The 24,602-nt window shown below is 37.0% G+C and overlaps 1 protein-coding gene across 1 annotated transcript in view; it reads right to left on the bottom strand.

Annotated features, from left to right (window-relative positions):
* Positions 1–415: 415 nt before the first annotated feature.
* Positions 416–24,602, bottom strand: part of PIG-O (phosphatidylinositol glycan anchor biosynthesis class O) — a 44,164-nt gene continuing 19,977 nt past the window's right edge. Inside the window, exons 3-5 of the mRNA XM_081747476.1 lie at positions 11,150–12,871; positions 5,933–6,324; positions 416–2,014 (exon numbers count right to left, since the gene is read on the bottom strand). Of these exons, the coding sequence (XP_081603602.1) occupies positions 1,817–2,014; positions 5,933–6,324; positions 11,150–12,871 (2,312 nt within the window). The 3' untranslated portion in view covers positions 416–1,816. The remainder of the gene's footprint in view (positions 2,015–5,932; positions 6,325–11,149; positions 12,872–24,602) is intronic.

The raw sequence follows: 24,602 nt of genomic DNA, 5'->3' as shown, positions 1-24,602 counted from the left end.
TGGATACAAATAAGTTTGTTTGGCGTTAACGTCCTTACAGTCAACGAGGTTATGAAGAACGATACCTACAGCTTATATATAGGGTTGCCAGATCTGACCTTTTCCCGTAAATTTTACGTTATACGTTTTCATTTTCCCCGTAAAAATACTCTTCCGATTTTTTAATAAGCAAAAGAAATCATAGTCCTGGACATTTTCAAAATGTATTTATACGATTAGCGCGATTTTATTTTTTATTTACTTTTTTTTTAATTAGAGTAAAGACTTCTTACACACTATTAACAATCCAACCGAACGACGTAACTTAGTATTCAGACAGGAAATACAACAGGTTGTGTTTTTACTTCCCATCTAGCCGGCACATCAACCTTATGATTAATAATAATAATTTGGTTTTAGCATTTTAGCCTTCGTCTGTCAACCTTATCTCGATCATACCGCAATTTCGATAGATCATAATATATTGATTTCCAGAAACGACATTCAAGAGGAAGTTAGGGTCTCTATTGGCGGTGGCATCAGTTCTTTGCAGTCATCAACCCTGTCTCTTTGTTGGTCAACTGTTAAAGGACGAGGCATAAAACAGACACAGACCTTCCTCTTTTTGAGATCGTGCGTTATTATTTGCGCACAGTTTCTTTATTCACGAGCAACTCCGCAGCATTGTCTCATTTCGGCTTTCCGTCATCAGTGTCCTCAATTTTTCTATCAATTCCTATGTTCTCACTGTCCTTGCTGCACCCGATGTTCGTCGTCTTCAACGGACTCCTGTCCCTCCCTGAAACGCATGTGCCAAGCAAATACACGCGCACGGGATAGACACGTGGCCCCAAACATTTGTTGCAACATTTGATAAATTTCTGTAGCAGTCTTACCCAGACGCGCACAAAATTTGATGTTCGCTCTTTGTTCCATGTTGAACTGACGACGCAGCTTAGCAACACCTGTCTACACTCGCCACGCCTACACATTTAACTGTCAGTCAAGATCAACTGTTTGCAGCACAGCTGTGCCACATGTTGACAAAAAAAATCAGTCTCGGTGTCAAAGATCTTTTCTCATACATTGAAGTTTCCTAAGTTTGTAATGTATGAGAAAACATATTCTAGATGGTTTGATATATGAAGAAATTTCACCATGAAGTTTACAAGATTTGTGGCAGTTTTGCTATTATTATTATTATTATTATTATTATTATTATTATTATTTTAAATCAATTGCTTTAAAAAAATTGGTTTAAACCAGCCAACTCTGTTGACAGATATTCCAGAAATTCTTGTCCGATATCTCCATACTTCAAGCCAAATACATTACACTCTATTCTATCACACTTTTTACATATTGCTATGAATCTTGGTCCATCCTACATATTACTCGAACTTTGAGCCAATGTATTGAGTTATATCGTGTACATCGTTCTATTGAAAGTCATAAAGACTTTCATGACTACCAACTAGAACTCGTACGGACACTTTCTACATCATAAACTTTTCAATCATCATTACACATACTTATGAAATCCAACTAATTACTTTGCATTTTTTGTTTACTTCATTTCTAAACATGTACAAAATTCCTAAGCAGGGACCATATTGCGACCTATCCATACAAAGGTAAGTAAAAGGTACAAACAATCGATTCCTAATGGTATTCGTTACATTCTTCGTCATTCTTATAACTATTATTGTCAATACCACTCGCTTCATATGACAATTTGCAATAAGTTATCCATAAAAACTAATTTATGTTCTGTGGCTAACGCGCAATAATATCATGTTTTGTGTTTTGTTAGTTCCTTCTTTAATAAAGTTGTACATTAGTCTTCCTTGCTTTCAATGCTTTTGAGAAGTTTAGAAACTCTGGAGTTAACACGCATAACTAACAACATACTTAGAACAACAGATGGAATAGTTACAAACAATCCAAGACCTTCAAAAATAAATTTTGGAGCAAATATTTTCCACACCATTAAATGCCGGCAGTGAACTGCAGCAGCTAACATACAGGAAAACACCTGAAATGAGAACATAAAAATAAAAAAGTTGATTATTTCCTAATTATATTAAGACTAGGAGAATGCTAATCTGTTCCTACCTCGAATGCCGGCAGGGGGTCATTCTGACCCATACCTTTCTTTGATTCATTTACGGTCTCTACATCGTGATTGTTTATGTTTAAAGAATTACTTGGTTAGTATAAGAAGAAGAAGAGAACGAAGAATGGGAAGCTATCACATTTCAGAACATAAACTGATTTTATTTCAAACTTAGCTACGCTCATATTCTAATTTAGTTACTTTATCATTTGTTATTATATATTCATAATACTTAGCTTCAGAGCACTTTTTCACGAAAAAATAAATCTAGCCTAATTATCTTCTCTACTTTGCTGTTTTTTCTGTACATAAAGAAGCTTTTTATTTTCAAAATAGCACATTTCTTTTCTAGCATAGATATTTTTTAGAATAGAACAAACATAATTTTATATCTACATTATTTGCATTTTACTATTATTTCCTTATAAGATTGAAGCATGCATCCATTTTCTTTCACATACGAGACAATGCATTGAATAGCTTTTAGAGATAAAATATTTTACATAAAGTGCAAAATAGTAATGATTTGTTGGTGTATTCTGGCATCCATTATTATATTTAGTCTCTTCCCTTCGTTCCTCCTGGGAAAAATAATGTAGTATTCCCATTTCCTTTCCACATCTCCATGCCCTTAACCACCTAAGAGTTCATCCGCCTTTAAGGACATTTTCCCTTCCTAAGGTCAAGACGGTGCCCTGATTTGTACCCGCTCATCCGCTCTCTGAGGAAGCCGTTGGCACTTTGTAGAAGTTGACACCTTATCCCAGGATTCAATCAGTCCCCTGCCACCTAACGCATTGCCCGCTTTCACCTACGAGGAGGTGTAGGTTGAGATTTTCCCTCCAATCAAATGAGACTCGAAGGCATTAATCAAACTCGGGGGTGTGAAAACCCGATTTTTTTTTCAAGAATAAAACAGCCCAGTGGGTTTTATTGGGCAAAACTGGGTTTTATTAAATTTTGTACGTACACTTAAATCCATATTTCTACTTAAAATACCATTTAAGTATTCATGTTCCATTGTTTCTATGAAACTATGGAAATCCACTGTGGGGTCACGGTGGCTTACCTCTGGCACGGATTCTTGGTACAGTCCAAGCTCCCACTAAGTGGGATTTGTGGTGGTTAGACACCGTGTACATGGGTTTTCTCGGGATTCTCCCGTATCCTCCCACTTTCGTCATGCTACAATCATAATCCATTTCATCATCACAGTCACCTCTTGACTCTGTACATAATCATCAGTCATTGAACCACACTTAATTAAAAAAGTGTCGCATATGTGAGTCTCTCAAGCCCCATCCGCGTTTTGATGCACACACTTGCGATTTCTAGAAAGAAGTAGACAATTTTGTAGAGTAACAAAGAGCTGGGTAATTCTATATAATATAAAACAGGAACAAAATCCCTCATTACACCAAGGGTTCAACACCCCCCCTTCACCCCCGAGCCAGTTATCCTGACTTAAGATTCCTTCAGTTTTCCTCAAAACACGCCAGGAAAGTACTGGGATATTACCTGAAGTTTAGAAGCCAGAGGTAAAAAACGGCTTATTAAATACATTTTTGTTAATAAAGTAAAAAGAGTTTTTTTGGAAGAACTGAAATGTTGAAATATTTTTTCTAAATTCTCATTTCCAGTTGTCAATTTACTTTCTTACAATAGATTTATGAATAAATGTCCTTTGTAACATACGATAATCATACTCTACATCACAAACTCTACTAAATACGCCTGAAGAATTCGGGAGTTTCACGATATGACTACCGTTAGTGTTGAGAAGATAGAGTATATCTTTAGTAATTTCCTGTTTCTACGTGAAGTATTAGCAATGTAATTAACTGATACATGGAGAAAAATATTATTTGTTTGCACTAAGACACGAGTATGCATTACAAAACAAACGGAATGTAGTCACATTGCTTTTTTATTCCAGACTAGTAGAAATGTTCGTTCCTTGCAAGCGGAAAATTAGGTTCATGGAAAATATTTTAGCCTCCTCTTCCCCCCCCCCCTTAGGATAGGCATGTCAATGAAAGTGTAGTCATAAAAACTCCATAAATATTCTATTTTTGGCATAGATTTTGAACCCTCTTTTTCCTTATGATACATCCTTTAAGCAAAGTTACATAATAAAATTCGTTTGAGGTAAGTACTAACTATGTTCGAAAACTCATTTCAAACTGTTCAACTATTTCCCTGTGATGCGGTCACAAACAACAGGCAACATCGCTTTCAATGTGGAGAAAAAAAAAAAAAAAAAGATTGCGGAAAATGACCCCTTGAAATGGGAATGCTCAAAAACGCTGGGATACAGGTCCACTTATTTTTAATGATGAGTTTGTATGCCAAGTTTCATCTTGCCGTTTTTTCCCGTCTCATTAGTCATGCGTCCACAGAGAGGAAACAAAAGACCACACCGCACGCCTCTGCTAAGCGATTGGGAGTTAGTCTGACCATCGACCTCCTATAATACAGGCACGTTGCGCACATACAGCAGTCATAGTTCGTTCAGTATCGAAGAGAAATAGAGATATCAAAGTACTTTGCTCGAGTGTGTTTGCTGTATGACTTTAAAGTGGGCATGTCAGGCATTTATGTATTAAGTGTGCCGCACATGTCAGGCATTTGAGGAGAAAGTCGTGAACGAACGCACCGCCAGGCATTGGTTCCAGAAATTCCGTCCGGGAGATGTGAGATTTTCGGATGGACCTTGCAGTGGACGACCACATGTGTTGGATGACGAGAACCCTGAAAAGAGCCATCGAGGAGGACAGTGGTCTAACGTGTGATGAACTTGCTGAAAGGTTCCATGTTTCCGCTGAAACAGTCAGACTGCACCTGCATGGGATAGGGAAATCATACAAGTTAAGCATGTAGGTACCCCACACACTGTCTGCCGACAAACAAGTAACAAGTGGTAGCCTGTTTGTTCTTGCTCATTCGGCACCTAAACGCACTCATCTTTGATCGCTTGCTCAATGACGAAAAGTAGGTCCTCTATCACACACCCACGCGTACCAGACATTGGGTGTCGCCACGTGACCCTGTTCCTCACACCTCAAGACCACCTATGCACCCATGAAAGGTTATGCTCTCTGTATGGTGAAATTGTCGACCATGGTGCATTACGGCGAGCTCCTTTCACCCGGTCAGATCATCACTGCTGACCTCTATTCTCATGGGTGCACCGTGCATTGCTGCAGAAGGAGCCACCATCGGTGAATCGCAAGGGTGTGTTGTTCCTACACGATAATGCCAGGTTATATGTGGTAAACAGGACTCGGGAGATCCTTCAGCAACATGGCTGAGAGAGACTGCCATGCACCAAATTCACCGGAACTTGCGCCAACAGATTACCAACCGTACAGTTTAATCTTCCCTTTCAGCACCAATGAGACTATTACTCAAAGTGCACGTGAACCAGTACTTGGGTTTTATCCGAGAACTTCTACCTTCACTAGAGATCGAACCCGGGCCTCCACGTTTTATTCTTTTTGCCACGTATCAGGCTCTACTGAGACAATTGATACGTTCAGTCAAAACAAAGAATTCATAGAGAATAAGGAGCGGCTAACAATAAAACACATCAACCACCAGCCCGAGAATTTAGATGATATTTTAGTAAAACACAAATGCTTTGCTTACACATACATATGCAATTACTGTTAACGGCAAAAAGTATGAAGGATAATAAGAACAATGTAGGTAAAGAAAGGAATTGCGCATTAAAAATCACGCTGATCTATATAATCTATTACAATATTTATCACACATTATTGGAATAATCGGAGATAAACACTACTTAATACTACTACTAATAATATATATACGTACCCTGATGGCATGAAATATTAAATATTTCAAGCAAACATCAAATAAGCTGTAATTAAAGTGGTCTTCTTTTTCGTACAATAAGATTTCACCTCTTTTGTAATCATCTTTTAAGTTATCTTTTGTTATCAGTTTTGGAAACATGACCATTAACGTGAACGGCACAATAACAATACAAGGCAGTAGAAGGCCTGCGCTAATATGAGATCCAAACGTATTGATTCCAATCAAGATAGCTGGAACGATGTGCGTTGAAAACTCTCCTCCTGTGCCCACAAAGGCAGCATCCCATTGGATTGAAGGAAACGTGGGCTGATGACTCGTTCCATAGAAAAAGTATAAGGCCAAGAAACCCCAGCAGATGGTAGCAGACCATGGTATATTAAGAAGTTGTTCTAGACAGAAAAAGAATAATAACGATAATAAACTTAAGTAATAGACCTTTTCGTAAGGAGAAATTTACATTACTAGTTAAAAGATAAGACAACAAGCGTTTTCCTGCTCGTGTTGATTTTTGCATATAAAAGCTGAATATTAATTCATTTAATAATAATAATAATAATAATAATAATAATAATAATAATAATAATAATAATAATAATAATAATAATAATAATAATGAAGAAGAAGAAGAAGAAGAAGAATCGGGCAAAGTACCATTTGGAAAATACAAATTTATGTTGAACTGGCAACACTTGTTAATTTGGAGACGTTGTGGAGTATGCCAAACATTTCTCCCGGGTACTTTTTTTTTTTTTTTTTAATTACACTAGTCAATAAGATTTTGGCACAGTCAGAACTTTTCACCTAGAATTAAAATATGTAATCAGTTCTTCTCCATCACCCACTATTTTCCCGTGATACCCACGTGACCCTGAAAAATGTTTTTTTTTTTTTTTTCAGAAATTTAATATTTACCTGCAGATAATCACATGTAACTTCCACGGTAATTATAATATATGCACGGTTTATACTGCATTGGATTCGCAATGAAACACACTTTACAATTATGTATACCGTGTCGCCATTTTTATATGAGAGAAATTCTAGAGAGATTTTGTTGGAAATTCCCTCCGAAAAGTAGTTTATAAGATTTTTGTTGTTGTTGTTGTTGTTGTCTCATGTCACTATTCATATAGTGATACAGAAACGGGAATTGCACCAAAACATAGATTTAAGTCTGCTTAATAAATACCGGTATTAATTTCAGTGAATCACGTTATTCTATCTAGAGATATCAATAGTTGTTTCTATTTACATGTTTAAATGCAAGGCGTTCAGTAAAGATAGAAAACAAACATTGATGTATTGTCGACAGTGTACACGGACACGCAGGTACAAACACAAATACACAGAAGCACACATAAGGCACGCATACTTTCTGTGGAAAATTAGTTGATTTTTACGATTTTGATCTCCCAATAATGAATAAAAAATCTGGAGAGAACAACGAAAAAATTAAATTGCTGAATTCCATTATCATTTTCAAGACAAGACAGTTAGTGTTGCGTGGTGAGGCACTGAGTTAGATTGCGTTCTGTGCTGCTTTGTGATTTATGAAGTGTAGGTTCGTGTGTGTGATACCGTATAGGATACAAGATGCCGAAGTAGTGTGTACATCACCCGGACAATTTCTGTTATGTATGTGAGGAATTGGCATTTAAATCGCGACGTTGACGTTTCACTCCACTTGTGATGAAGTGTTATCATTTATATTTTGGTAGCAGCGTAGGAAACCAACGTAAGAACTGAGCTCTTCCCTACTTTGTTGTACGTCGTGAAACGTTTGACTGGGTGGGAAAATGGTGTCCGGAACATGAACTTCGGCGTACCCATGGTCTGGAGGGAACAAAAAGATCATTCTTCAGACTGCTACTTTTGTATGACACAGATGAAAGAAATAACCAGTAAATCTAAGCACACAATGCAGTACCTCAATTTGCTATCAGCAATTAGGCCAGTTCTACACAATGCAGAATTACCAGTATCACAACCTCCAGCTCATCTTACTGTAGATGAAGATTACGTACTTGAGGCAACCACTGAAGTACAACATGAAGAGGAAGATGATCCTACACATGTAGGAAGTACACCTACATTCGAGGTCCATCCGATAACTCAGGGTGAACTAAATGACTTCGTTCGAGATTTAAAATTCTCCAAAATAGAGGCAGAACTTCTTGCTTCTAGACTGAAATGCTAAAATCTGGTCCACTGTGACACTAAAGTGTGTGTTTTCGGAAACCTTCATGCAGTTTCAGAACTACTACTCTAAAGAAAATGATTTAGTTTATTGTAACAATGTTTATACTGCCATGGATACACTCGGATATGAAAATGTAAGTATAGAGTGGAGATTGTTTATTGACTCTTCAAAAACTAGTTTGAAGACAGTCCTTTTGCACAGTGGCAACGAATTTCCTTCAGTGCCTTTGACTTATGCAACTAACGTGAAGGAAATTTATGAAAACATCAAAATATTGTTAGAAAGAATTCAGTACGAGAAATACACGTGGATCGTTTGCTGTGATTTGAGTCATTTCTTTGTTAATTCAAAAGTTTTTTTTTTTTTTTTTTTTCAGGAAACCATAAAGCCTCAAACTACCGTGAAATTTAAAGTTCATTACCTAGACTCCTACCTGGATCTCGTTGCCACTAGTGATAAAAGTGGGTAACGTTTTCATCAGGACATTTCCGTCATGCAGAAGAAGTACCAAGGACAGTGGAATTCACAAATGCTAGCAGGTTAGTGTTGGACACTCAAGAGAAAATCTTTCAGTTTTACATACCACGGTTATGCCTGCTAGGCTAAAGGAGACGGTGTTGATGAAAAATGAACGAAATGGTGGAATGAAGAAAGTGGGAGGAAACGGGAGAACGCCGAGAAAACCCATGCACACGGTGTTTGTCTACCACAAAGTTCACTTGGCGCGAGCTGGGATCAATCCAGGACCCCATGCACCAGAGGTGAACGCTCTATCACTGAGCCACCGCGGTGCCTGACGCTCAAGAAAGATGTTCCAGAAGCCAAACACACAAGACAGTAATCGACAACTAAAACATTTTAGTTAATGTTAGTGTTCATTTGTTAACACTTAAAACTTCTTTGGTCAAGTATATATGTGGCAAGCTTAGTTTAATTTAGTTTCCTTTAGCAATAGAAATAACTACTTATATCTCTAGATAAAATAATGTGATTCACATGAAATTAACACGATTTATTGAGTAGACATATATGTATATTTTGGTCCAATTCACGTTTCTGTATCACTATATGAATAGTGATATGAGACAAAAAATTCTTATAAACTACTATTTGGAAGAAATTTCCAACAAAATCCCTCTAGAATTTTCCTCATAAAAAATGCCAACACGGTGTATACACCATTGTAAAATGTTTCATTGCAAATCCAATGAGATATAAACTGTGCTTATATTGTAATTACCGTAGAAGTTGCATGTGATTATCTGCACGTAAATAACGAATTTCTGAAAATAACCCATTTTTCAAGGTCACGTAGGTGTCACGGGGAAAATCGTGGGTGGTGGAGACTCTACGTGAAAAGTTCTATTAGAATCAGATATTTTCTCCCATGTGCAAGAGATATTTTTAGTAGTGTTATTATTATTCACAACACAACTAAGTTACAACTGTGTTTTAACATAGGGGACCCACTTTCGTACATTTAAGAAGGCCGAAAAACTGCCTTCTATAATTTCAATAATTAATTAATCAATTATTGATATGAAAGGCAGTTTTCAGGATCTGAGAAGTTTCTACATATGGGTCCAAATTATATTTATACACCTCACTGATCTGGCTAATGTTTAAATGTGATCATGGTGAGAACTCTGACAACAATTTTAAAATTGCAGTGTAAAATATGACCGGACTCCAGGACTAAGAAGATAGTGAGAGTTTACAGCGATTGGTTTCTTTTTTGATATTTTGGGTTAAGTATTTATTTTCCTTTTAAAAAAATTATAAACATTTATTTTATAATCACTGAAGAAGATGCATGTGTAATTAAGTATGTAATTTTGTTTTTGCAGAAAAGTGAGTGATCAGATTGGGTTTCAACTACTAACAGCCCTCAATGTCTCTAAAAATTATTTAAAAAATTGACGTATCAACTGTAAAAGAATCAGTAACCTTCTCCAACTTTTCAATAGCCTTTATATATTCTTATAATTACTCATACAGTAAATTAATGAGGTAGATGCTTTACACGTTACTTTGGAACAATTTCTAAACTGATATTATTCACAACAGGTAGACAAAAGTAAATAAAGCTAACTATTCTTTGATAGAAAGTGGCAGCGTATGAATTTCAATAAACTGAAAAACTGAAAAACTGTTTTTAATAAGCTGCATAATGAAACTTCGGACAATTACTTTTGTAAGTTTGTTACTATTATTAAGGGTTTGTATTCAATTATGGAAGTCAAAACCACCTCGAAAAATACAAAACAATATTACGCCTTCTCAAACGTGCGACATGAATGCGTTTCTTGTAATCTTGGAAACCATTAATAATACAAAGAAATTACACAGAAAATTTTGATTGTTAAGAAAAAACAAAAAGGTTAATAGTGAAGTTTATATTTGAAGGGTAAGGGGAAAAAAGAAGGAATGTCAAAAAACTGCATTTTCGAGAAAACTGCTATTTAATATTGAAAACGCGTAAGAAGAATAGGGTTAATTACATCTTTTGCCCCTTTTTACATGGACATTTTTTCATCTACGTATGCATGGCATATACAGTCAAATAGTACCAAGAGTCACCAATAGATAGGACAAAGCACCCGAAAAAGCACATACATAGACATTCATTGTTTTTTCCCCCTTACCCTTCATTTCATCTGTTGGAGTGAAGTTTATCTGCCACAACCTTAACTATTATGGTATAGAATTGTAGCGCACTTTCAGATAGGAACGTAACTTACTGTTAGACAAAAGAAGTTATGCATGGAAAAGTCAATCTAATACGATGTATAAAACGGATGTGTAAAAAATTTGGATGCTAAAAAGCCTGGGCATGTTTAGTACAACAGAATCGATAGAAAAATATGAATATAACGATCGTCGCCACGAAAACAATGAAAAACGGATCTACTACATATTACAAGTGAGCGGTGGCAGAATAACTTGCTAATAATTACAAAACGAAAAAGGTACACAAAGGCAACTCTCACTACAGTTAACTATAATGTACTTACCTACATTAGTATTGCAATCCAAACGTGTGATTGCAAATATTGAGGCAAGTGTTACACTGGAAACGAACATAAGAACCGCTGATGGTGCCAGCACATCACCCAACAAAAGTGTCACTAACAACACAAACATCACACTAATAATTAGCAATGCAGCACTGTAAGCTGTAGCTAACCCGTAAACAACAGGATACTGCTTCTGTCCACGGTTTTGATTATGCATTGATTCTTTCAGTTGATTGAATATATGAGGGATTATGTTCTCTTGTCCGTAATAAATTGTTACATCGTCTTTTTGTTTAGGAACTACAAAAACACACAAAGGACTTATAAAAACACTCCCCACGGTAAGAGTCACAAAGCCGTATATAATCCAAGCTACAAGCTGCTGATGCCACACTTCCAGGTTTGATTTCATATACTTAGGAAGTCCAAGAAGTGCCCAAAATACACAAATACACACCACTATTACTGTAGGCATGTATCTAGTCAATGTAACCGTAGCCGAAAAACCGACAAGATTTCCACAACTTCTGAGCCACATTCGACATATTGTCACAAATAATGCTAAAGAAATTAAGGTTACAACATACTGCACATTCCCGAATCGTCCGTGAGATGTAGAAAACGATGATTTTTGTGTCACAGAAGAATCACACCATGATTGCTCTTCCCGGCACCTCCAGTAGTAATGAGATAATCGTAAAAATACATTAAATACAATAACAAGAAAAAGTAACTTCAATTTTCTAGGAGATGATTGCACTGACCACCACTTGTGTTTATTTTTCAGTAAATCTTTCTCAGGTTTAAAATTAAATACATGAAGCACTGTTGCAGTAGTAAGAAAATATGACAACACACTAGATTCTTCCACCACGTAACTATTGGAAAATACACCACACGCTGAAATCAACACTAAAGTTCTAATTGCAACACTAAACCAATCTTGCCTAACTCGTTCATGAATATGATGCATAATTTCTTTACAGTTTTGTAAAAAAATCAAAGAAAGTATACCTAAAGAAACTGAATTGGTGAAAATATAACTTGTTGTTTCATAATTACTAATAATGTCTGACTTGTAAAGAATTACATTTACTCCTACAATGAGCAACATGATTGCGTTAACGCCAATCAACAATTTTGTGCTTATTAAGTCAAGTAGTTTAGTTCTAGGTATTCCTTCAATAAGAACAAAAGAGAAAAGAATAGCTGAACCCATAAAAATTAATCCCCATGACATCACTGAAGAATCGAACTTCACCCATACTTCATTACACATTTCCTTAACTTTCAACATATATTTCCGTGCTGCAACAGAACTCTCTCTGAAACCTTGTTCCGTTGATACGTTGTTCATTTGAAGTTGAATATCTTCATATAGACGTCCAACTTCATGCAGTGTAGTTACAGGTAATTGCCCACTAGTCTTTGAATATTCCTGTATATAGTTGTGCACCTGCTTGATATTATTATACATAGCACCTAATCCGTACCTCCAGTCTTCACCACTTGTCTCTGAGGATGGAAGTGATTCTACTATTAGGGTGCCAAGGTTAGAAAACGGTATGGGAACTCCAAGAATAGTAGCTAAAGTAGGCACTAAATCTACTTGATAAACAGTATCAGCGGACTGACCAAGTCTTCTCGACAAAAGAGGTTTGGGGAAGTAGACGAACATGGCAGCTGTCACCTCTGCTTCACTATCTCCTCCATGATCACCTTCAAGTAAACAAGAAATAAATTCACTATTTCAGACTTCCAAAAAATTAAAAGTTACTAACTTTTACGATCTTAATAAATTTGAGGAAACTAATAGCTTTATAATAATAATAATAATAATAATAATAATAATAATAATAATAATAATAAGATATCTAATGTATTTGTTACAACTCTCTTCATTTCCAACAAGTACCGATCCAGACTTAAAAGTGAAAATATCCGCAACTTAATGATTTTTTAAAACAAACAATACATATATTAATGAGAAAATTTACGCCCATCTCAAGTTGAAATATACATTACACTAGAGATGCAAAAAAGCCGGCTTTTTGAATCGATGGTTTTTTGCACATAAAAAGCCCGCTTTTTTGGGAAAAAAACGAGAATTTTGGAAATTTTGGCTTTTTTCATTTTCATGATTTTTCTATTTTAATAGCTTTCTTATAGTATACTCTAAAGTTAAATAAGATTTCATGACCTAAATACTATATTTCGCTCTGGAATTCACCATCATGATGGATGGAGCACATGTTTTATGAATTAAAGTAAACATACAGTACGTAGTATTTGAGGGCAATTGTAGAGGATATTTAACTTCATTTTAACTTCTGAGTTATCGACATTTTTTTTTCTTGCCTACGTCGTTTCTTTTTAGTCATTCATGTTTCATTTCTTAGAGATTAGTAGCGCTACTCTAGCTTCTAGCACATAAGTTAAACTTGTTTTTTCAATATATCCGTCAGAGCGTAAGTTTGTCAGTATATCTGTCAGAGTGTACTTCCACATTTTTGTTATACTGTAGCTGTGCAATGATTTAGCAATAATCTTCCGGATACAACCTTGAATACAGTTTTATAGAAATAATCAGTAGCGGATTCAGAAAAGTATTTTGGGAGGTGTTTCTCTGCTTAATATTTGTTTTTTCTAAAATTTCCTAATTTTTATTTGGGAGGAGCTTGAAGTTTATGAGTATAGGCATAATTAATATTTAGTTTTGTTTGTATTCAGCAATAATCTTCCGGATACAACCTTGAAGACCATATTATACTGATAATCAGTGATGGATTTAGAAAAGTGTTTTGGGAGCGTTTTTCCATATTAATGTTTAGCTTTTTTAAAATACCTAATTTTTATCTGAGGAGAGCTCGAAGATTATGAGTAAGGGCATAACAAATATTTCGATTGTTTTAGAAATTCCGTTATTTCGGGGTGCAGGCTTCAATCTGTAAAACATCCCCATCCTAACCCCCTTCACAAATCCGTCACTGCTGGTAATTAGTAATAACAACGATTTAAAAACGATAAAGGAAGTCGGCCAGGATTCACAGTACACGCACTATCTCTACATTCACAGATGGAATTAAGAAAAACTTTTGTCAAAATGCTCGAAATCGGGGTTGAATCCAATAGAAGTGCAAAAACTAACCACTAACTCATGGTTGTTGTGCAGTTGTGCTTAACTTAAATATATAATATATTCTCTCTATCTATGGCTTATGGAATCCGAAGGTTCAATGCCGCGTTCACAATAGCTCTCCACTGACTTCTATCCTTAGCCAACTGGATCCAGTTTTTACTTTGTATTCCTATTTCTGCGAGATCCATCTTAATATTGTCCTCCCATCTGCTCCTAGGTTTTCCTAATGGACGTTTTCCGATTGGATATCCAGTTAAAACTTTGAAAGTGTTCCTACCTTCTTCCATTCTGGTTGCATGACCTGCCCACCTGAGCCTCCTAGACATGATGACCGTAACGATGTTTGGTAAACCGTATAAATTATGCAGTTCTTCGTTATCAAGTTTCCCCCATTCCCATTCCTCTTGTGTCCGAATATTCGTTTCAGGATTTTATTTTCAAATACTTTCAGTCTGCGTTCTTCCCTTATAGAAAGCGACCATATCTCACAACCATACAGAACAACAGGCATGATTATTGTTTTATATATTTTAAGCTTTAAATTCCTCGACAGAATTCGCGACGACAAACTATTTTGAACTGAATAATAACACGAATTTCCTGATTTCAGTCGACATTTAATTTCTTTCTGGATATGATTTTGGTCTGGTAATATTGATCCTAGAGATTTGAAAGTATCCACTTTGTCGAAAGTATTATTTGATACAATATTTTAACACATCCACAATTTACCGTATTACGATCCCGGTGAACCTTCATGTATTTAGTTTTCTCTGCATTTACTTCTAAACCAATGTCGCTGCAAGCATTTAGTAAGGCCTATGCATTTCTTTCTATTGTTTCTTTCTATTGTTGTTAAATTTACATCATCAGCATACGCCATATCGTGGTGAATACTATCCAGCTCTAGGGTCTGGTTGCTATCTTTAATTTTCCTTATAGCGTACTCCGGAACAGTGCTGAATAATAATGGCGATAACGCATCTCCTTGTTTCAAACCATTCTCGACTTTGAAGCTCATCGACAAGAATTTTTCTACTCGGACTTTACTCTGGGATTCATTTAAACACATTTTAATTAATCTAACTAGCTTTTTCGGTATTCCGAATTCTGTAAGAATTGTACAATACTTCCCTCCTATTGGAGTCGTAAATTATTTTAAAATCAATAAACAGCTGATGTACTGGGTAACATATTCTCATTTCTTTTCGAGTATTTATCGAATAGTAAACATCTGGTCGATAGTTGATAGATTTCCCTAAATCCACACTAATAACCTTCAATAATTTCATCTGCGTATGTAATCAATCTTGTTAATATAATATTAAGAGAAATGCCTCGCTATATTACAAAAAGTTTTGTCGTCTTTCTTGTGAATTGAAACAGTAATTGATTCTTTCCAAACTTCTTAAATGTATTCCTTTTTTTTTTCTTTTTTTTTAAAGTTGAATTTCTGTCGTTAAAAATTCAGAAACCTTCAGGACTGGGTACACCGTGATGGCGGTTATAAGCCTAGGAAACCACATGATCAAATGAACGGCCTATTACGCATATGATCCATGAACAGAAAATTCGGTACTTGCCCGATTCTAAACAAGCTTAAGGAACATTCAGTGCATTATAGAATTCGGAATTTTACCGATTTTGCAGACCCGATGTTACCTTATACATCGTATAATGTAACATGGCCCGGAAGTTTTGGGCAACCAGTGTATATATGAATTTAATATTTATTAAAATTTTATTTTTAATATATAATTAATCAATGACTTGATTTGAAGTAGACCGCAAAATTTGCGTTAAGTTCCTTGAACTAATGATTTTAGTATATTTAGAGGGAAATATATGGTAATATGTTTACATTGAACAATTATTTGTATATTTAGCTAAAATATAATATTATTTTAGGAAATAAGGTAATTTCTGGTCGTTTTTAATCCTTTCCAGTCAATTTTCATTCATATTTTTGGCTTAGGGGATCTTCGAAAGAATTCAAAATTTTTATTTCAAAAATCTTCTTTAAAATTTTATATTTGTAAAGTCAGCCATAGTAGCTTCTTGAAGCATCTCTTTGTTTAACCTAAATTATCTGTGATTGGATCTTCCGCAATCACAGGTGTGGTTGAGATTTTTCGGCTTCTTTGATCTTGAGAGAAACTCCTATCATCGTATAGTTACGTCACAATGAACCTCCAATTAGGGATCTTCTTCCCATTGTCTTTGTCTTTTACCGGAAGCAGTGTTAAGTGATGGACGTAGAGTGATCTTCGTCGCCATAAAAGCGTGGAAAATTAGAGATTTAAAGTATCTACACCCAATTCACGATGTATTTGAGGCTCTCTATCTGTGAAACAGTGGAATAGCGCAGTGAAAGGTTGCTGTGCTCAATGGACATAGGATTTTCTGCAGTGAGAGCAAATCTTTTACGTCAGACCGAGAGTAGTTTGGGGGAAAGCCATCTACTCCTTGTTAATTCATGGATGTCAGATCCGAAGATTTTATTTTTTGTACACTGAAGTAGGCTCTCAATCCTCGAGAGCTGGTGTAAAATAACAACAACCATCAGACGTAGGAGAGAAGTATTTATTATTATTTTTCCATGGAACATATCAAGTAAGTTGTAAAAAAAAAAATAAATAAATAAATAAATAAAAAAAATAAAGCATCAAAATTTCTGTTGTTTTTGGCCAAAAGAACCTCTAAATTTCGAACCTTTTCGGATTAGACATGTTTATATGTGGTGTTGTGATGCCTTATAATATGTGCTAAACGCTGCGTAGTTTTCCCTAAGTTATACAATATATAAAATCTGCGATGTGACATAAATCACTCGTTCAATGGAGGGGGGAAAATTGTTCTTTTGGAGTTTCAGTGTGGATGTTTGTTACCAACAGTCCATGAAATGTGTGTACTTTCGAGTACATACATTTCACCCCAAAATTATATTTTGAATATGTAATTGTCGTATATTTTTTTATTATTATTATTATTATTATTATTCCGTACTGCTATATTACAGAACAAAATCCATTCTCTGGTTTGTGCTTACCTTCACTGTAGTTTGAATACGATGAGACAAATATATACAAAGTTTCGGCTCACATTGATAATAAGGGTGCTTGCATAGCTATTGGTAATGGGAGATGCTCGTCAACAACAACACGTTCGTTATGTATTTTGAAATTCCTTTCACCAGAAACCAGAAATTCGAATTTTAAGCACATAGTTTAAGACTTTTTTTTTCCAATATACAAAATTAAAGCTGAATGGTCGACGTCCCATACGTCCTCGGTAGAATGGCGGGGTGTGTGCTATATTATTAATCTGTTGAATAAAGTAATTTTTATATGTTTTAGGTTAAGTTAGATAGTTAGGCTAGGGACTAGGTTAAGTGTACTTTCTTTTCATGTAGATTTATTTAGTGTATGTATTGTCTCAAAAGAAATGTTTTGTTGTGGAATCAAAGTGGATGAGGTCTGAGCTCATACAAGGGAGGTCACCTTGTTGGTATAAATCCTCCGCGCTGACCCTACCTCCACAACGGTATCTAAAGGAGAAAATACTAAGAAAAGAAAGTAAAGTATGTAGCACACAGCCGTAATGAGTAGCACATGTGTAGTGCAAGGCTTATGTGATTTTGTAGTAAATGTCCTTATTTTCATTTTTTTTTTTTTTTTTTTTTTTTTTTGACTAAACCAAACGTATGTAGAATTGTTCATGATATGTGAAGAGAGTATGTAATGCAATGATAAATTTACCCATTCAGCTATGTCAAGAATTTTCCTCAATTTCCAACCTTTACGATTTTTTTTTTTAAATGTATTCTCCTGTTATGTCTTATCATACAGAAAGTTAGTGTAAATAAAGCGTGCGAGTCGAAACAAAATCTTTCATTGTCCAGTGCAAAGCTAATTATTTTAAAACGACGTAGTATAGTAACTTCAATAGTATTGTTAGTACTCAGAAAGTAGAGTGTTTAAAGCAGTACGTGAACAGTGTGACGAAAGTATATTATAGCATCTTGAGACGTATAGAATCGTTTTCACTTAGTGTGACCGGGGTTGGAATCAAAGACCTGCCAGGAAATTTCACTTCGTTAATAATATCAGCAAAATTCATTTTTTGGCATTTAGTTTTCTTTTTCGAAATTCCATTCCGTTGCGCGGTTTAGATCCAATTTGAGATTTTTTTTTCTATTTTTTATCTGGGTTAGTAAACACACACATTTAGATTTTCGAAGCACTCACCGTCAGTTTCACTCTTGGGTCAGTGTCTTGTTCTGTCGGATTGTGGTTTGTAACCTTATCTCGCGATGGGATGCAGGCTATGAACTGCGGATCGGGATACTGGGCTGCGAGTGAGAATGAAGGAGGCTTAGAAATCTTTATATTTAGGGTCAACTTGAGTTCTATTTTCCGGAGATGATTGGTGTAGTGGATGGGTCAGTGAGTGTTGATAGCTTACCCGTCTGGGCCCGGTGTGTTCGCGTTCAGCAGTCGGTGATACATTCACGCAGCCATAGTCTCGAGGAAAGGGAACATCATACAGAAACACAATATCAGTATCATCATCATTATTTTAATTTTTATTTTTACATTTTTATTTTTTTTTTATGACTTTTTTTTTTGGTAAAATTGGCGTTCCACAGCCAGGATCTGTTATTTCAATCTTTCGCGAGTGCTAAGTGAATCGTATTGAAAGAGCAGTGTAATGTAATGGGGACTGTTGTGACAAACGACTCCTTGAACGATGTGTAGTCACTCTTGAGTTTGTATATGTGTAACTTGGGGAAAACAATTTATATGAAATGGAGATGTCTGCTGGTAGCAGGTCAAGTACTGAATCCCGTAGCCCGGATGAATATGTGTGTTGTAGTGAGGAAATACAGGGCTTCACTGTGTATTGTGACGGTTGTTCTGGATGGGTGCATGCACAGTGCTATGATATAACCGATGAGCAGGTAGAAGAATTAAAGAAGTGTAGTGAGCCATGGTATTGTAAAACGTGTGTGGCCAAAAAGCTGACTGTGCGCTCGCTTTCCAAGTCACAGGAAAGTGAAAGTGAACCGAACACCGCGACGCACGACTCGGGAGAGAAACTCTTACACAACGGTGGAGAGAATGTTGGAACTGCAGGTTCACCTGCATCCGTGACAGACCTTGCAAAAATGTTAGAACGTTTTAGTCAAACCTAAACTTTAACTTTGGACCAAAAATTTGAAAAGGTTGACAGTATTATGGACCAAAAATTTGAAAAGGTTGACAGTATTATGAACCAAAGATTTGAAAAGGTAGATAATAATTTGTACGCGATGAATCAAAAATTTGATTTGTTAAAGTCGGAAATGGTGCAAATTGTAAATGAAAAGCTGGAAAATGTAAACAAGGACGTATCGGACCTCCGGAACGAAGTTCGCGATTTGTATACTTCGGTGGGGGAATTTCAGGATACGATAACAGCGCGGGTAGACACCGTTGAGGAGAATCTCCGGTTGTCAGTAGAAAAGCAAAATCGCAGATGTGATCAGCTCTCTAAAGAACTATCGCATCTCGAGTCGAGCACCCGGAAATCTTATAACGTACTCGAGGCTAAGATCCAAACTTTGGTGAAGGATCGGGAGCAAAATAAACCAGGTCTTGTCGGTCGCAAGCGGTCATGTGACTTTGTTGGTTGTGAGGGGGTTGACTCTGACGAAACAGACTCTGACACCCGAGTGGATGTACCAGTCTCTTCGGTTGGGGAGACTCGTACTGTCCCAACGGTGACAGTCTCTGTCTGTCAGCCGACCAGAGTTCACGCTAAGAATGTCTGGCCGTTTGACTTAAATTCGCATTCGTTGGTTACGAACAATTCCAGTCCCACCTATGGGGATATCATGAGTGGTCAGGTTGCCTCTAGGGCTTTAAATCCATTATTGACGTGGTCTCAGGCTTCGGTCTCGACTTCCAATGTATGTAGCTTAAGTAATGTAGTGTCCAGTACTGTTGCAGATAGGACTCCTTCGTTTGTTGGAATTCCGGAGGGAGTATGTAGTCACACAGTGGTATCGATGCCAAGCAACTTACCTTTTGGACCAAATTATACCTCTTATTCGAATTTTGGACAAAATTATTCTAATGCAAAGAGCCCTGTGATTGGCTGCAACTCTCCCCTGAATCCCGGCAGATATGAGGGATGTTCTGGTAATAGGGCGTTAAATTTAAGGCTGTCGGAGCTAAATCACTTACCGAACTTCGCAGGAGAATATGGTTTGGCCAGGTCTTTTCTAGAAAACTTAGAACAGGCGTTTAAGATAATCTCCGCGTCAGAATACGAACGCATGGTTTTGGTACCGTGTTGTTTGTCGGCTGGGGCCAAGACCTGGTACCAAACGGTCTGTAAAGACATCAACAGTTATGCTGACTTTGTGCGTCTATTTAAGGAGCACTACTTCTCGGCCAAGATGGAACGCCTGCAGAAGAAATTCATACAAGGAATGAAATTTGACCGGTCCAAGTATAACCGGCTAACTGACTTTGCCTGGAAGGTCATAGCCGAATACTATGCTGTGGCACAACATCCAGATGAGACAGAACTCATTGAGACTGTCCTAGATTGTCTGCCGGCTGGAGATGCTAAATTGTTGCGAGCCGTGGAGCCCAAGAATATCCAGCATCTGATTGTTAAGATAGCCGAAATAGAAGGTCATCCGGAACCTATGGAACCAGTAACAGATAAGAAATTTAAGCGTCTGCACATTCGGCAGGCCAAGATTGAAAAAAAAAACCGAAAAGAACGGAAAGTCTCAACAGACAAAAGACACTTCGTCGCAGACGGAGGAGGACGAAGGAAAGAAGAATGGTGATGCCAAGGGAAATGGAAATGGCAATCGATTCTTGGGGAACCGAGGTCGAAGAAGAAATTTTCAGGCCAGAAGACCCTGGCACAACAACAACCGAAGGCAAAACTGGGGGAACGGAAACCAGAATGTTCCATATGTTTCCAATCCTAACTATCAATCGGGAGCAATGAACTTTGGATGTCATCGAGGTGCATCCCAACAGTGCGCGCCGAGTTCGAACCACATACCGGGAGCGCAAGCCTATCCGGGATACATGCCGAATTTGCCTCCTGGAGGAGGAGTGGCAACTCCCACATCCACTCCTTCCCCAGCGGTGAACATGGCTATGTCCACTGGTTGGCCTTCACCGTATACGACGTTCATGCCGCCGATGGCGCAGTCATCTGAAGCGAATGGGAATAGTTCGGGAAATGCATGTCGCAGCCCTCATTAGGGGAGACTGTGGACTGCGATATGAATTCCTCGACTCCCCAAAAAGGAGAAAGTTCGGTAACGGAACATCAAAATTTTTGTTTGGCATCAACCTGTCCAGTAGTTAATCTCGAACCTCAAAATTCAAAATTAGATGTTTTGGTAACTTCCGGAATTCGGGGAAACAAATCGGGCACGCCTCTGTTCTCGGTTCGTTTCGTGATAGACGAGAGGGAGTGTGACTCCAGTGCGGAAAGGAGTGTTCTTTTATCCTATCCCTCACCCACTCTAACTTGTTCGGTAGGAGAGTTATCTTTGGTTTGTATCCTAGATTCTGGAGCGGATACGAATTTGCTCTCGGGAGATGCTTGGAGACGAATAAAAGAGATCTATCCTTCTGCCAAACTTCGACCGAAAACTAATATCTCTTTAAAAGGTTTTGCGGGAGACGAATCATTCCAAGTTAAAGGTTTCCAGATCTTAAACTTCACTATCCAAGGTTGCATTTTCGAAGTCCCAGTCTATGTTGTTCAGAAATTAAAAGCACACTGTATCTTAGGATTCCCATTTTTCGTTCGATACAACCTTTCTCTAAATTGTAAGTCTAAAGAAATTTCGCTTGAATCAGACTCGGGACAGATCATTTCTATTGACATGGAACAGCAGCATTGTTGCCAGGTTACTGTCGCAGAATTAACTTCAGATAAAGAGGACGACTCTTTATTTCAACCCTCGGTTACGAAGGAGGAACTTCGGGACTTTGTTTCTCAGAGAACCGATCTCGATTCGGATTCTCAGGAGAGGTTGTTTTCATTATTAGTTCGATTCAGGTGTCTCTTCACAGAGAATCCCCGTGTCATAAAGGTCGAGCCGTATAGAATACAGCTTTCCGACGACGTCCCGGTGGTAGGAAAGTTGTATCCTGTACCCATTCATCTTCAAAAAGAGTTTGAGGAGGTCTTAGATAAGTGGGTAAAACTTGGGATTATCGTTGAAGGTCCTTCACCTTACAGATGCCCTGTACATATTGTGCGTAAGGCGTCTGGAGAGCTAAGGCCCGTGATTGATCTGCGTGGTATCAACGAGCGTGTGATTACACCAAAGATTCAGGTCGAGCCGATCTCCGATCTAATCGCGCGAGTCAGTGGTGCAACCATTTTCACCTCGTTGGACTGTACGCAATCATATCATAGTGTCCCGATCCATCCGGACTCTTACAAATATGTTAGTTTTGTTTACAAAGGACGTCAGTATCAAATGACTCGTTTAACAATGGGTTTGAAATCATCACCAGCGGTTTTCCAGTCTGTCATGCACACCTTCTTTGGATTAGAAACCTTCAAAAATCTTCTTATAGTTTACCTAGACGACGTTCTTTGTTTTTCATCTTCCATAGACGAACATTTCCAGCATTTAGAAAAGGTTTTCAACACTCTTCGTTCGGCTAATCTTTCTCTCAATTTTCGGAAATGCAACTTCTTCAAATTCGAAATTCCTTTTCTTGGCCATCTTGTTTCAGGATCTTCTGTACAAATAAATCCTAAAAGTAATGAGGCCATCCGTCACTTTCCCCTTCCACGAACTAAGAAGGCTTTACGGAGATGTCTCGTGGGATGGCGAAAGCGACATTTCCAAAACTTCGCAGGTTTAACTGCTCCATTTTACGATCTTCTTAAGAAGGACCGGAAGATAGAATACTCTTCGGAGTTATTAGAAAAGTTCGATCATCTAAAAGAACTTCTAAGTAGTCCTCCTGCTCTTGCTCAACCTGATTTCAATTTGGATTTTCATCTGTTCAATGATGCCTCTGCGGAGTCATTGGCTGGCTACGTGGCTCAATTTCCCCTGGGACAGGATGACCCGGAGGTTATTGCGTACGCGAGTCGGCGAATAAAGCCGCATGAGGCCTCCTTATCAGTTTTCCAGTTAGAGTTGGCAGCTGTCCTTTTCCTTTGCGAGAAGTTCTCCTACTTCATTTTAGGTCGACGGACTACGATCCACTGTGACAATGCTGCAGTCACATATGCTTTCAGTTTGAAAAATCTCGATGCTCTGAAGAAAAGAGGAGAGAGCTGTTGGGAGGTTGAACAGAAACGAAACATAGTCGTAAAGAAAAAAAAAGAAAGAGAATCGTAGGTTAAATTTAGATTAAGGTAATTTTTGTTTGTTTTGTGTCTTATTTTGTGTCCAATTTTCCTTTTTTCGTATAGAGTAGTTATAAATTCTTTGTTAGGATTAAGGTCTCTGAAAAATTTTCAAAACATTTCCTATATTGATTGCATTACATTAGTGTATTTTATGATTAAAATGTTAGGTTAGAAAAAAAAAAGGAGCTTAACTTAGGACTTCTAAGTTAGATATTTTTTTTTCTTCCGAAGCTCCCGGAGGATGTTACCTTATACATCGTATAATGTAACATGGCCCGGAAGTTTTGGGCAACCAGTGTATATATGAATTTAATATTTATTAAAATTTTATTTTTAATATATAATTAATCAATGACTTGATTTGAAGTAGACCGCAAAATTTGCGTTAAGTTCCTTGAACTAATGATTTTAGTATATTTAGAGGGAAATATATGGTAATATGTTTACATTGAACAATTATTTGTATATTTAGCTAAAATATAATATTATTTTAGGAAATAAGGTAATTTCTGGTCGTTTTTAATCCTTTCCAGTCAATTTTCATTCATATTTTTGGCTTAGGGGATCTTCGAAAGAATTCAAAATTTTTATTTCAAAAATCTTCTTTAAAATTTTATATTTGTAAAGTCAGCCATAGTAGCTTCTTGAAGCATCTCTTTGTTTAACCTAAATTATCTGTGATTGGATCTTCCGCAATCACAGGTGTGGTTGAGATTTTTCGGCTTCTTTGATCTTGAGAGAAACTCCTATCATCGTATAGTTACGTCACAATGAACCTCCAATTAGGGATCTTCTTCCCATTGTCTTTGTCTTTTACCGGAAGCAGTGTTAAGTGATGGACGTAGAGTGATCTTCGTCGCCATAAAAGCGTGGAAAATTAGAGATTTAAAGTATCTACACCCAATTCACGAT

The sequence above is a fragment of the Thermobia domestica genome, chromosome 2 (assembly GCF_964235325.1).
Source record: "Thermobia domestica chromosome 2, izTheDome1.hap1.1, whole genome shotgun sequence".
Lineage (NCBI taxonomy): Eukaryota > Metazoa > Arthropoda > Insecta > Zygentoma > Lepismatidae > Thermobia > Thermobia domestica.
The sequence above is the reverse complement of the archived record's forward strand: the minus strand, read 5'-3'. Positions and strand labels throughout refer to the sequence as shown.